Here is a 16,144-nt window from a genome sequence, read left to right as displayed (position 1 = left end):
CCTTTACAATAAATATTTATCAGTGTGTACCAAGGACCACAAATATACACAGTGGGCAATGTTCACTAGAGATTATTCTTTAGAGAAAAAATGCTGCGTTATATAAGACACTGTAACGGAATCTGCCGCGCTATATAAGACACTGTAACGGAATCTGCTGCGCTATATAACACACTGTAACGGAATCTGCTGCGCTATATAAGACGCTGTAACGGAATCTGCTGCGCTATATAAGACGCTGTAACGGAATCTGCTGCGCTATATAAGACACTGTAACGGAATCTGCTGCGCTATATAAGACACTGTAACGGAATCTGCTGCGCTATATAAGACACTGTAACGGAATCTGCTGCGCTATATAACACACTGTAACGGAACCTGCAGCGCTATATAAGACATTGTAACGGAATCTGCAGCGCTATATAAGACATTGTAACGGAATCTGCTGCGCTATATAAGACGCTGTAATGGAATCTGCTGCGCTATATAAGACACTGTAACGGAATCTGCAGCGCTATATAAGACACTGTAACGGAATCTGCTGCCAGTGTTTCCCGGACGCTGTAACGGAGTCTGCCCGAGGCACGCGCGCACACACACACACACACACACACCATATAAGACGCTGTAATGGAATCTGCTGCTTTATATAAGACACTAACGGAATCTGCTGCGCTATATAAGACGCTGTAACGGAATCTGTTGCGCTATATAAGACGCTGTAACAGAATCTGCTGCGCTATATAAGACGCTGTAACAGAATCTGCTGCGCTGTATAAGACGCTGTAACGGAATCTGTTGCGCTATATAAGACGCTGTAACGGAATCTGCCGCGCTATATAAGACACTGTAACGGAATCTGCCGCGCTATATAAGACACTGTAACGGAATCTGCCGCGCTATATAAGACACTGTAACGGAATCTGCCGCGCTATATAAGACGCTGTAACGGAATCTGCCGCGCTATATAAGACACTGTAACGGAATCTGCTGCGCTATATAAGACACTGTAACGGAATCTGCTGCGCTATATAACACACTGTAACGGAACCTGCAGCGCTATATAAGACATTGTAACGGAATCTGCAGCGCTATATAAGACATTGTAACGGAATCTGCTGCGCTATATAAGACGCTGTAATGGAATCTGCTGCGCTATATAAGACACTGTAACGGAATCTGCAGCGCTATATAAGACACTGTAACGGAATCTGCTGCGCTATATAAGACACTGTAACGGAATCTGCTGCGCTATATAAGACGCTGTAACGGAATCTGCTGCGCTATATAAGACACTGTAACGGAATCTGCTGCGCTATATAAGACGCTGTAACGGAATCTGCTGCGCTATATAAGACACTGTAACGGAATCTGCAGCGCTATATAAGACACTGTAACGGAATCTGCTGCGCTATATAAGACACTGTAACGGAATCTGCTGCGCTATATAAGACACTGTAACGGAATCTGCCGCGCTATATAAGACACTGTAACGGAATCTGCCGCGCTATAAAAGACACTGTAACGGAATGTGCCGCACTATATAAGACACTGTAACGGAATCTGCCGCGCTATATAAGACACTGTAACAGAATCTGCCGCACTATATAAGACGCTGTAACGGATTCTGCCGCGCTATATAAGACACTGTAACGGAATCTGCCGCACTATATAAGACACTGTAACGGACTCTGCCGCGCTATTTAAGACACTGTAACGGAATCTGCTGCCAGTGTTTCCCGGACGCTGTAACGGAGTCTGCCCGAGGCACGCGCGCACACACACACACACACACACCATATAAGACGCTGTAATGGAATCTGCTGCTTTATATAAGACACTAACGGAATCTGCTGCGCTATATAAGACGCTGTAACGGAATCTGTTGCGCTATATAAGACGCTGTAACAGAATCTGCTGCGCTATATAAGACGCTGTAACAGAATCTGCTGCGCTGTATAAGACGCTGTAACGGAATCTGTTGCGCTATATAAGACGCTGTAACGGAATCTGCCGCGCTATATAAGACACTGTAACGGAATCTGCCGCGCTATATAAGACACTGTAACGGAATCTGCCGCGCTATATAAGACACTGTAACGGAATCTGCCGCGCTATATAAGACGCTGTAACGGAATCTGCCGCGCTATATAAGACACTGTAACAGAATCTGCCGCGCTATATAAGACGCTGTAACGGAATCTGCCGCGCTATATAAGACGCTGTAATGGAATCTGCGGCGCTATATAAGAAACTGTAATGGAATCTGCCGCGCTATATATGACCCTGTAACGGAATCTGCCGCGCTATATAAGACACTGTAACGGAATCTGCAGCGCTATATAAGACGCTGTAACGGAATCTGCCACGCTATATAAGACGCTGTAACGGATTCTGCCGCGCTATATAAGACACTGTAACGGAATCTGCCGCACTATATAAGACACTGTAACGGACTCTGCCGCACTATTTAAGACACTGTAACGGAATCTGCTGCCAGTGTTTCACGAAGTCTGCCCGAGGCACGCACACACACACACACACACACACACACACACACACACACACACACCATATAAGACGCTGTAATGGAATCTGCTGCTTTATATAAGACACTGTAACGGAATCTGCTGCGCTATATAAGACGCTGTAACAGAATCTGTTGCGCTATATAAGACGCTGTAACAGAATCTGCTGCGCTATATAAGACGCTGTAACAGAATCTGTTGCGCTATATAAGACGCTGTAACGGAATCTGTTGCGCTATATAAGAGGCTGTAACGGAATCTGCTGCGCTATATAAGACGCTGTAACAGAATCTGCTGCGCTATATAAGACACTGTAACGGAATCTGCTGCGCTATATAAGACACTAACGGAATCTGCTGCGCTATATAAGACACTGTAACGGAATCTGCTGCGCTATATAAGACACTGTAACGGAATCTGCAGCGCTATATAAGACGCTGTAACGGAATCTGCCACGCTATATAAGACGCTGTAACGGATTCTGCGGCGCTATATAAGAAACTGTAATGGAATCTGCCGCGCTATATATGACCCTGTAACGGAATCTGCCGCGCTATATAAGACACTGTAACGGAATCTGCAGCGCTATATAAGACGCTGTAACGGAATCTGCCACGCTATATAAGACGCTGTAACGGATTCTGCCGCGCTATATAAGACACTGTAACGGAATCTGCCGCACTATATAAGACACTGTAACGGACTCTGCCGCACTATTTAAGACACTGTAACGGAATCTGCTGCCAGTGTTTCACGAAGTCTGCCCGAGGCACGCACACACACACACACACACACACACACAAGACGCTGTAATGGAATCTGCTGCTTTATATAAGACACTGTAACGGAATCTGCTGCGCTATATAAGACGCTGTAACAGAATCTGTTGCGCTATATAAGACGCTGTAACAGAATCTGCTGCGCTATATAAGACGCTGTAACAGAATCTGTTGCGCTATATAAGACGCTGTAACGGAATCTGCTGCGCTATATAAGACACTAACGGAATCTGCTGCGCTATATAAGACACTGTAACGGAATCTGCTGCGCTATATAAGACACTAACGGAATCTGCCGCGCTATATAAGACACTGCAACGGAATCTGCCGCGCTATATAAGACACTGTAACGAAATCTGCCGCGCTATATATGACGCTGTAACAGAATCTGCCGCGCTATATAAGACACTGTAACGGAATCTGCCGCGCTATATAAGACGCTGTAATGGAATCTGCCGCACTATATAAGACGCTGTAACGGAATCTGCTGCGCTATATAAGACGCTGTAACGGAATCTGCGGTGCTATATAAGAAACTGTAACGGAATCTGCCGCGCTATATAAGACACTGTAACGGAATCTGATGCGCTATATAAGACACTGTAACGGAATCTGCCGCGCTATATAAGACACTGTAGCGGAATCTGCCGCACTATATAAGACACTGTAACGGATTCTGCTGCCAGTGTTTCCCGGACGCTGTAACGGAGTCTGCCCGAGGCACGAGCGCACACACACACACACACACACACACACCATATAAGACGCTGTAATGGAATCTGCTGCTTTATATAAGACACTGTAACGGAATCTGCTGCGCTATATAAGACGCTGTAACGGAATCTGCTGCGCTATATAAGACGCTGTAACGGAATCTGCTGCGCTATATAAGACGCTGTAACGGAATCTGTTGTGCTATATAAGACGCTGTAACGGAATCTGCCGCGCTATATAAGACGCTGTAACGGAATCTGCCGCGCTATATAAGACGCTGTAATGGAATCTGCGGCGCTATATAAGACGCTGTAACGGAATCTGCCGCGCTATATAAGACCCTGTAACGGAATCTGCCGCGCTATATAAGACACTGTAACGGAATCTGCAGTGCTATATAAGACGCTGTAACGGAATCTGCCACGCTATATAAGACGCTGTAACGGATTCTGCCGCGCTATATAAGACGCTGTAACGGACTCTGCCGCACTATTTAAGACACTGTAACGGAATCTGCTGCGCTATATAAGACACTGTAACGGAATCTGCTGCCAGTGTTTCACGGAGTCTGCCCGAGGCACGCGCACACACACACACACACACACCATATAAGACACTGTAACGGAATCTGCTGCGCTATATAAGACGCTGTAACAGAATCTGCTGCGCTATATAAGACGCTGTAACGGAATCTGTTGCGCTATATAAGACACTGTAACGGAATCTGCTGCGCTATATAACACACTGTAAATAAATAAATAACAGCTGGGCGCTTCTAGGCGAGTTAATGTTCTCCTGCATGCAGTGTAGATGCGTCTGTCAGGGTGTTACAGCAGCTATAGAGTCACACAGGTGCCAGCTGCTTGCACACTGCGTTGCAGATCTACCTGTACGCGGCGCGCCCACACCTTCGTACATCAGGTGTTAGGGGGTAACAGCCCATCTGCAATAGAACTCCCATCTTAGTACATTTTCCCCCTAGTCTCCCACTTAACTACACTGGGAGTAACAGGGATATGGATGATCATAATACAGAGGGGTGACCCTGGCACACTGAGGGGACCCCCGGGAATGTCTTCTGCAGCTGCCACACAGGGCCTGGACAGAGTGCAGCCTGGAGAGATGGCAGTGCCCTGGCACACTGACCGCACAGCATGGCAGCACTGAGAGTCTGCCCGAGGCACGCGCACGCACACAGGGCCGGCGCCACCACTAGGCAGCTCTAGGCATTTGCCTAGGGCGCCGGCACCTGTAGGGCGGCAGTTCGCCCCTCACCTCCAGTGAACTGTGTAAAAAACTTGCGCCCCGGCGTCCCTGCAGTGCTGGAGCGGTCAGGGGTGTCCGTGCCGCAGGGGTACCTGCGGCGCCGTCATGTGTATAAAGCTGGCTGCGGCAGGCGGGGTCCCTGTAGTGAATAGAAAATAACTAGCGCTATGCGCGCGGTGGCGTGGGAAGCGCTAGTTATTTTCTATTCACTGCAGGGACCCCGCCGGCCGCAGCCAGCTTTATTACACATGACGGTGCCGCAGGTACCCCTATGACACGGACACCCCTGACCGCTCCAGCACTGCAGGGACGCCGGGGCGCAAGTTTTTACACAGATACCACCCCCCCTCCCCCCGGCACCGGGGCGCCCCCACCCCGACTCGCCTGGGGCGCTCCGGTGCCTTGCACCAGCCCTGCACGCACACACACACACACACACACATACAGTGACACACACACACCATACTTTGGATTTCACCTCTCCGGGAGAAGCCCGAAGAGGCAACACGTCAGGTGAGGTCAGCCTTGCTCCCGCCCCCATGCCAGAAAACACTGATTCACCTGCTCTGGAGAGGGGGCGGGGCTTAAATGACGCAAAATGTAGCGATTGTATCATTAAAGCCCCTCCCCTCTCCGTGGACCAGCAATTTTACACTAATTAAACCAGCGGGGAAGGGGGAGCGAGGGCAATCACCAGAAAGCGGGAGACTTGCCCACCTTCCCAGGGGCCCGGGAGAAGGACCCGATTTTCAGGAGGCTCCTGGCCATCCCGGGAGAGTAGGCAAGCCTCACAGACACACACACACAATGACATAAACAACACATATATACACACACAGTCACACACAATGACATGCATACACATACACAGTGACATACATATATAGACACAGACAGACACACACACAGTGACACAGACACAGCTCTTACCCAATAGCAGGCCTGGAGAGAGGGGGATGCAGGGGATAAACCATCTGAGAGGGGACACAGGTCCCAGTCTGCATCAAAATGGGGCCCCAACGTCACCCTCTGGGGGCCCTGTGTCCCTGGTGCCAGTAGATGCTGAGGATAGAGACACATACACAGTCCTGGCCTCTCCTGCAGCGGACACAGAGGAAGCAGCAGCAGAAGCTCAGGGATGGGGGAGGGGGATCAGGGCTGTGTGGGGAGGGTCACCGCCATTATACAGAGCAGCAGCCGGAAATACAGCCAAGGGCTTCTTATACCTCCCAGCATGCCCCTCTCCAGGAGGACACAATGCTCTGTTCCTGGGCTTCCATGGTAATGTGTGATTGCCAGCACCTGTGGTGACACCTTTCTTATCAGTTACCTAGCTCCCCACAGGTGCTGGCAATCATACATTATCCATACCTCCCAGCATGCCCCTCTCCAGGAGGACACAATGCTCTGTTCCTGGGCTTCCCTGGTAATGTAGGATTGCCAGCACCTGTGGTGACACCTTTCTTATCAGTTACCTAGCTCCCCACAGGTGCTGGCAATAATACATTATCCATACCTCCCAGCATGCCCCTCTCCAGGAGGACACAATGCTCTGTTCCTGGGCTTCCATGGTAATGTGTGATTGCCAGCACCTGTGGTGACACCTTTCTTATCAGTTACCTAGCTCCCCACAGGTGCTGACAATCCTACATTATCCATACCTCCCAGCATGCCCCTCTCCAGGAGGACACAATGCTCTGTTCCTGGGCTTCCCTGGTAATGTATGATTGCCAGCACCTGTGGTGACACCTTTCTTATCAGTTACCTAGCTCCCCACAGGTGCTGGCAATAATACATTATCCATACCTCCCAGCATGCCCCTCTCCAGGAGGACACAATGCTCTGTTCCTGGGCTTCCATGGTAATGTATGATTGCCAGCACCTGTGGTGACACCTTTCTTATCAGTTACCTAGCTCCCCACAGGTGCTGGCAATCCTACATTATCCATATCTCCCAGCATGCCCCTCTCCAGGAGGACACAATGCTCTGTTCCTGTGCTTCCCTGGTAATGTATGATTGCCAGCACCTGTGGTGACACCTTTCTTATCAGTTACCTAGCTCCCCACAGGTGCTGGCAATCATACATTATTCATACCTCCCAGCATGCCCCTCTCCAGGAGGACACAATGCTCTGCTCCTGGGCTTCCCTGGTAATGTATGATTGCCAGCACCTGTGGTGACACCTTTCTTATCAGTTACCTAGCTCCCCACAGGTGCTGCCAATCATACATTATACATACCTCCCAGCATGGTACTCTCCAGGAGGACACAGTGCTCTGTTCCTGGGCTTCCCTGGTAATGTATGATTGCCAGCACCTGTGGTGACACCTTTCTTATCAGTTACCTAGCTCCCCACAGGTGCTGGCAATAATACATTATCCATACCTCCCAGCATGCCCCTTTTCAGGAGGACACAATGCTCTGTACCTGGGCTTCCCTGGTAATGTATGATTGCCAGCACCTGTGGTGACACCTTTCTTATCAGTTACCTATCTCCCCACAGGTGCTGGCAATCATACATTATCCATACGTCCCAGCATGCCCCTCTCCAGGAGGACACAATGCTCTGCTCCTGGGCTTCCCTGGTAATGTAGGATTGCCAGCACCAGCGCTGCTCTCTGCTCCATCTGTGTGACCTGTCCTGACTGTTGGTGATAGCGCTGCTCTCTGCTCCTTCTGTGCGACCTGTCCAGACTGTTGGTGATAGCGCTGCTCTCTGCTCCATCTGTGTGACCTGTCCTGACTGTTGGTGATAGCGCTGCTCTCTGCTCCATCTGTGCGACCTGTCCTGACTGTTGGTGATAGCGCTGCTCTCTGCTTCTTCTGTGTGACCTGTCCTGACTGTTGGTGATAGCGCTGCTCTCTGCTCCATCTGTGCGACCTGTCCTGACTGTTGGTGATAGCGCTGCTCTCTGCTTCTTCTGTGTGACCTGTCCTGACTGTTGGTGATAGCGCTTCTCTCTGCTCCTTCTGTGCGACCTGTCCTGACTATTGGTGATAGCGCTGCTCTCTGCTCCTTCTGTGCGACCTGTCCTGACTGTTGGTGATAGCGCTGCTCTCTGCTCCTTCTGTGCGACCTGACCTGACTGTTGGTGATAGCGCTGCTGTCTGCTCCTTCTGTGCGACCTGTCCTGACTGTTGGTGATAGCGCTGCTCTCTGCTCCTTCTGTGCGACCTGTCCTGACTGTTGGTGATAGCGCTGCTCTCTGCTCCTTCTGTGCGACCTGTCCTGACTGTTGGTGATAGCGCTGCTCTCTGCTCCTGTGCGACCTGTCCTGACTGTTGGTGATAGCGCTGCTCTCTGCTCCATCTGTGCGACCTGTCCTGACTGTTGGTGATAGCGCTGCTCTCTGCTCCTTCTGTGCGACCTGTCCTGACTGTTGGTGATAGCGCTGCTCTCTGCTCCATCTGTGTTACCTGTCCTGACTGTTGGTGATAGCGCTGCTCTCTGCTCCTTCTGTGCGACCTGTCCTGACGGTTGGTGATAGCGCCGCTCTCTGCTCCTTCTGTGCTACCTGTCCTGACTGTTGGTGATAGCGCTGCTCTCTGCTCCTTCTGTGCGACCTGTCCTGACTGTTGGTGATAGCGCTGCTCTCTGCTCCTTCTGTGCGACCTGTCCTGACTGTTGGTGATAGCGCTGCTCTCTGCTCCTTCTGTGTGACCTGTCCTGACTGTTGGTGATAGCGCTGCTCTCTGCTCCTTCTGTGCGACCTGTCCTGACTGTTGGTGATAGCGCTGCTCTCTGCTCCTTCTGTGCGACCTGTCCTGACTGTTGGTGATAGCGCTGCTCTCTGCTCCTTCTGTGTGACCTGTCCTGACTGTTGGTGATAGCGCTGCTCTCTGCTCCTTCTGTGCGACCTGTCCTGACTGTTGGTGATAGCGCCGCTCTCTGCTCCTTCTGTGCGACCTGTCCTGACTGTTGGTGATAGCGCCGCTCTCTGCTCCTTCTGTGCGACCTGTCCTGACTGTTGGTGATAGCGCTGCTCTCTGCTCCTTCTGTGCGACCTGTCCTGACTATTGGTGATAGCGCCGCTCTCTGCTCCTTCTGTGTGACCTGTCCTGACTGTTGGTGATAGCGCTGCTCTCTGCTCCTTCTGTGCGACCTGTCCTGACTGTTGGTGATAGCGCTGCTCTCTGCTCCTTCTGTGCGACCTGTCCTGACTGTTGGTGATAGCGCCGCTCTCTGCTCCTTCTGTGCGACCTGTCCTGACTGTTGGTGATAGCGCTGCTCTCTGCTCCTTCTGTGCGACCTGTCCTGACTATTGGTGATAGCGCTGCTCTCTGCTCCTTCTGTGCGACCTGTCCTGACTGTTGGTGATAGCGCTGCTCTCTGCTCCTTCTGTGCGACCTGTCCTGACTGTTGGTGATAGCGCTGCTCTCTGCTCCTTCTGTGCGACCTGTCCTGACTGTTGGTGATAGCGCTGCTCTCTTCTCCTTCTGTGTGACCTGTCCTGACTATTGGTGATAGCGCCGCTCTCTGCTCCTTCTGTGCGACCTGTCCTGACTGTTGGTGATAGCGCCGCTCTCTGCTCCTTCTGTGCGACCTGTCCTGACTGTTGGTGATAGCGCTGCTCTCTGCTCCTTCTGTGCGACCTGTCCTGACTATTGGTGATAGCGCTGCTCTCTGCTCCTTCTGTGCGACCTGTCCTGACTGTTGGTGATAGCGCTGCTCTCTGCTCCTTCTGTGCGACCTGTCCTGACTGTTGGTGATAGCGCTGCTCTCTTCTCCTTCTGTGTGACCTGTCCTGACTATTGGTGATAGCGCTGCTCTCTGCTCCTTCTGTGCGACCTGTCCTGACTGTTGGTGATAGCGCTGCTCTCTGCTCCTTCTGTGCGACCTGTCCTGACTGTTGGTGATAGCGCTGCTCTCTTCTCCTTCTGTGTGACCTGTCCTGACTATTGGTCATAGCGCTGCTATGGCCAGAGAGCCCGGCACACGGTGTTAATGGCAGCCACAGCACTGAAGCGGTTAACCCTCCGTGTTGCGCCGTTATTCAGAACAAGGGCACTTGACATGTTTTAAACTGTATGAGTAGCACTGAGCTGGGACAGGACCCTTCTGCAGTGCTGATGTAAGTTGTAGCCTGCTGCTGGGCACCAGGCACAGATAATATGTATTTACAAAATATATGTTTAGCACTGAGCTGGGACTTTTAAACTTAAAATGCACTGTATACATTTCTGGAGGAAGGAATTTAGCAGTCTTTGTGATGAGGAAATTAGATGCTAAACAGCCCTTGTGCTAATGATGTCTGTCAGTGGCCACTGCACAGCAGGTAGCAGGCTTTGTGTCTGTAGTTCCTGTGTAAAGGTGTTAATAAGGAAACTTGTGTACTGTATGTGATGTGTCACTGAACCCAGACCATCCTGTGTGAGGTGTTGGTAATACACAGACATTGGTGTTTCTTTATGTGTTTCTTTATGTAATCATGTCCAGGAGATAATCAAATGATCTCCACCTTTCCTGGAAGTTAAATATTCTAAGGAAATTGGACTCATCCTTTTTAGAATGTAATCTTGGTTCGTTATGCACTGTAAGTAAGATGTCTGATTGATATGCAAAGCCTAAAGGTATAGGGGGAGGATCTGACAATGCCTGTGTGTTTTCTGTCTATATAAACAGGGCCTGTGAGCCCAAGTATTGGTACTTCTGCTGTAACATCTGTATGCTGGGCCTCCTCTGATAGGACAGGGCTCGTATAAGAGCTTATATTTGAGCAAATAAACCATCTCTTTGCCTCAAGACGACTGCTCTCATCTTGTGACCAACAGAATTACCGCAATAGTTCCGTTCTCCACTGTTCTGGGTATACTGCCCAGCGTCCGCTCTGCCAGCTACCGAAGCACAGGTCTTGTCCTTGACCATTAGGGAACCAACTGATGCCAGTTGGGGGTGTGTCAGCAGCGGGTCGACGCACACACTCCAGCAGGTAGTACTCAGGTGCCAACATTTGGGCCTTAGGAGGTATTCGTGGTTCCAGGCGATACCTAGTAGGAGCAGTCTGGGGGTGGCAGCGATAACCCCGCCCACTGCGTAGTGGGTGGAGTCAGTAACAGGCGGTTAGTGATGGTAACAGGGAATTCCCTATTGGCCAGGTCCTGTGAGACCAGGAACCGCCATCTGTGGACCCGAAGGGCGTAGCCAGCGTGTAAGGGCAGGCGTCCGGTCACAGAAATTGGTGGCAAGCGGTGGGATATCCCAGGCGGCTTTTCGTCACCCGATTGGAGAAGCCGAGTTACTCAGGGAGGAGTAACTGCAGCCAGGAGAACGTGCAAGATGGCGGACTTCAATGGAATGTCGAAGATCGTGTGTCGGGAAAAGGGTGTAGATATCCCTTTAAAAGCAATTGCAAACATAATGAGGGCGGCGCTCATGCGTTTGGAGTAGTCGAGTCGGGAGGGGGTGCAGCACGCTGATGGTGACCGTGTCCAGGAGGACAGCCCCACAGAGGACCTTCACCTAGACTCACAAGCCCCGCCCCCTCTAGCAGCAGCGACATTTCCAAAATTCCCTAACAGGGCCAGGATCCAGGGTGGACGGCACGGATAGCCTAGCGGATCGGCTAGCCGAATTAGGGGAAAGTGCAACGGAACAAGAGCGCTTGATCATCATTCAGATGTGGCGCGATGAGCGGGAACCACAGGCCGTGGTACCCCGATCGCCGTTGTCAGCTGCTACCCCCCGAGCGGGATGGAATCAGTTTGCTAAGTTTGCCGACAGTGATGTTGACATTGATGGACATTTGCAAGTTTTTGATTTGCCCAAACAGGAGTGGGTAAGACACCTTGTGCCCACCCTGCATGGAGGGTGGGCACAGGAGTGCCGTCACATATTCTGTAGAGGCCGAGTGGACATGCAGGTGACCCTCTCCTCTGAGTTCACCTGTTTCCCGCCACACTCCATCGGACTGACTGGAGGGGGTACAGTCTCTGTGGACTCATCTCCACGGGTCAAGCAAGCAAGCTGGGCTCCAGCATTCGGATTGGTAGCGCGAATCTGGGGTGCCGGCAGGGTGGGACAGTTCATCCTCAGATGTCCGATTTTCCCACAGCTGTAGCACTTCTTGACCAGGTGGGGCTCCGATGATTCCTGATTACTTGCAGGGACGCTGTATTAACATGTATTCCGTGTCCCCTCGCCACGAATGTTGGCCACCCTAAACCACTTCTTGAAGCTGCACCCAGGCCACCCCGGGTCCTAATACTCCGAAGGGGTGGGGAAGTGGGGGAGCCACTTACTGGGGTGCTAGATACACTACTCAGTGTAGATGCTGCTGCACCTATGACATTGCCTTCCATCTGCTGAAGTTGTGCCCGCATACCTATTAAGGCATTGGTCTGCGCTGTGCATGATTGGCTGAGTGCAGCTATACTTTGCGCAAGGCTGCCAATATGGCTATTCTGTTCCCTTACAGCAGAAGTAAGATCTGCAAAATGGGTGTCAATGCTATTAGCAATGCGCACATTGTACCTACACCAACCCGTACACATACCTCCCAACTTCTTGGCTGCTGGAATAGGGACACTCGCGCGGCGAAGCCGCACGCGCGCCAGGAAAGGGGGGTGTATGCAAATGAGAGCGCAGCTTATGCAAATTAGCCACAACCCCATTTTCGGCCGCGAATAGACGCTAGACACAGCGTCTATTCATTCAGCTTGGGGGGGGCTCCCAACTGCCACCCCCCGCAGCGGGACAATGCCGGCCGCGGGTGGGACAGCGGGACAGGACCCGAAAATCGGGACTGTCCCGCTAAAATCGTGACACTTGGGAGGTATGCGTACACTCCTTGAAATTTTTCTTAATTGAAGAAAAGTGTGACGCATGTACCCCTGGATGTTACCTATTTGCAGGCTTTGGGAGGCCATAAATTCAATTTGTTTCTCCTTGAAATTTACCAAGGAGTTAGCTACTGTGTTTGTGGGTGGGTTGGGAGACACCCCACTTGGGGGAAGATCACTCTGTGATGAGGTCTGTATTTCCTCCTCTGCCGCAAAGGTCTCCACGGGTTCGAGAATGATGTCCATTTCGTCCAACACCATCATCGAGGAATCTGTTTGATGTCTTCCTAGTTGTATAGTACCTGTGGATACAGATGAGGAGGTAAGTACTGATGCATATATAGTCCAGACTGTCGTCAGTACTGTTTTACAAAGGGCTTGAGATGCTGAACGCACATACCTAGGGGTGTTATGTACTTACACATGTACCCTGATACTGCATGTAACATTGACATCTCTTATATATTTAGCCAGATCTGTCACTCAACCCCTGTGGAGAACGTTCCTGTGTAGAACAGTTTCACTTTCATGTGTCTGACGTTCCACCCCCTTGACATCACCTCCCCCCGCCCAGCCAGGGCTACAGTACACGCCCACCATCCACCATTACTCCACAGCCACCATCCACCATTACTCCTGCACATCCCTACCCTCTGCCAGGACCCACGGGACCCCCCGCGACCCCCCCGTGACCCCTCCCTCCCGCGATTCGCGGGACTCCCCCTGACCCCCCCTCCCGCGAATCGTGGGACCCCCGCGACCCCCCCCTCCCGCGAATCGCGGGACCCCCCGCGACCCCCCCTCCCGCGAATCGCGGGACCCCCGCGACCCCCCCTCCCGCGATTTGCGGAACCCCCGTGACCCCCCCTCCCGCCATTCGCAGGACCCCGCACCGCCCCTCCCGCGATTCGCGGGACCCCCGCATTCCACCCTCCCGCAAGTCGCGGGACACCTGCGACCCCCCTCCCGTGATTCGCGGGACCCCCGCGAACCCCCCCTCCCGCGATTCTCGGGACCCACGCGACCCCCCTCCCGCGATTCGCGGGACCCCCGCGACCACCCCGGTATCCGGACTATTGTTAGACAGCACTTACATCGACAGCCATTACATCGACACCATTAGTTCGACACCTCAATAGGTCGACATGGTTTTAGGTCAACATACTATTAGGTCGACATGTCATTATGTCGACAGCTCATTAGGTCAACAGCTCATTAGGTCGACATGTTTTTAGGTCGACACTGCCATTAGGTCGACAGTGTCTATGTCGACAGTCAAAAGGTCGACATGGGTTTTTTTCACTGTTTATTGAGCCGACATGTGCCGACAGGCGGCATTTCATGCCCTACTATCCACTAGGGCGTGGTGGGAGAATAAAATAGTGTGCCGAGCGCAGCGAGGCACCGTGCCCGAAGCATAGCGAGCGGCTGCGGTACACTTCAAACTGTGTCCATGTCGACTGTCGACATTTCGGCCAAAAAACAGTGAAAAAACCCATGTCGACCTTTTGACTGTCGACATAGACTCTGTCGACCTAATGGCAGTGTCAACCAAAAAACATGTCGACCTAATGAGCTGTCGACCTAATGAGCTGTCGACCTAATGAGCTGTCGACATAATGACATGTCGACCTAATGGTATGTCGACCTAAAACCATGTCGACCTATTGAGCTGTCGAACTAATGGTGTCGATGTAATGGCTGTCGATGTAAGTGCTGTCTAATATCCGTCCCAGACCCGACCACCCCCTCCCGCGATTCACTGGACCTCCGCGACCACCCCCTCCCGCAAAACGCGGGACCCCCGCGACCCTCCCGCAAATCGCGGGACCCCAGCGACCCCTCCCTCCCGCGAGCCCCCTCCCGCGATTCGCAGGACCCCTGCATCCTCCCCTCCCGCGATTCGCAGGACCCCTGCGACCCCCCCTCCCGGCATTAAAAGGGCCCCCCGCGACCCCCCTCCCGCGATTCACGGCACCCCCCCCCTACTGTGATTTGCGACCCCCCTCCCGCAATTCACGCCGCCCCCTCCCGCGATTCACGGAACCCCCCGTAGCGCCCCCCCTCCCGCGATTTGCGGGCCCCCTCGGCACTTCTCGCGATTTGCGACCGCCCCCTAATTCACACATTCGGGGACCCCACCTCCCGCGATTCATGCCCCCCTCACGCAATTCACGGCACCCCCCACACCCCCCTTCCTGCGATTCGCAACCCCTCACGACCCCCCCTCCCGCGATTCACGAAACCCCCCCTAGCGCCCCCCTCCCGCGATTTGCGGGACCCCTCGGCACCTTTCGCGATTTGCGACCGCCCCGTAATTCACACATTCGGGGACCCCCCCTCCCGCGATTCATGCCCCCCTCACGCAATTCTCGGCACCCCCCATACCCCCCTTCCTGCGATTCGGAACCCCCCACGACCCCCCTCCCGCTATTCATGCCCCCTCCCGCGATTCACGGACCCCCCGCACCACACCCCTGCGCCCACCCTCCTTTGATTCACGCCCCCCTCATGCAATTCACGGCAACCCCCCACACCCCCCCTCCTGTGATACGCAGCCCCCCCACGACCCCCGCCTCCTGCGATTCATGACCCCTCCCGTGATTCACGGACCCCCGCACCACCCCCCCTTGACTCACGGCACCCCACGCGTCCCCCGTATGCCCACACACCCCTATCACTAACCAGCTTCCTGCTCTCCTGAACCGTAACTTCCACCACTGGGTAATCGCTGACGCTGTGTTGCCCACATACCCCTATCATGCCTCATATCCCAGCCTCCTGCTCTCATGCACCCTAACTCCCACCCAGTAGGAGGAGACACTGACTCAGGGCCACCGTCCGGTACTCCTGTGCTGCCACGCTGGACCCTTACCCACTGCCAGAAGCTGCAATACAGGGCATCTTTCATACAATTCTAACCATATTTCTCACAATACAAATGTTCACAAATTAAGGGGCGTAGCCCCTTACGCCGGTGTGAAGAGCGCCCATAGGGCGCGATGAATCACCTAGTTAATAATAAGTGAGATGGATAGGTCAGATTACATTCATTTCCGTTGCAATGTAGCAGCAGA

General features: G+C 52.6%; 1 protein-coding gene across 1 annotated transcript in view; it reads right to left on the bottom strand.

Moving 5' to 3' along the window:
- LOC146079863 (uncharacterized) overlaps positions 1-6,504 on the bottom strand; it is a 31,704-nt gene extending 25,200 nt beyond the window's left edge. The window contains exon 1 of the mRNA XM_083186529.1: positions 6,218-6,504. Within this exon, the coding sequence (XP_083042655.1) occupies positions 6,218-6,291 (74 nt within the window). The 5' untranslated portion in view covers positions 6,292-6,504. The remainder of the gene's footprint in view (positions 1-6,217) is intronic.
- Between the last annotated feature and the right edge of the window lie 9,640 nt (positions 6,505-16,144).

This window comes from Crinia signifera, chromosome 5 (assembly GCF_055691185.1).
Source record: "Crinia signifera chromosome 5, ASM5569118v1, whole genome shotgun sequence".
Lineage (NCBI taxonomy): Eukaryota > Metazoa > Chordata > Amphibia > Anura > Myobatrachidae > Crinia > Crinia signifera.
The sequence above is the reverse complement of the archived record's forward strand: the minus strand, read 5'-3'. Positions and strand labels throughout refer to the sequence as shown.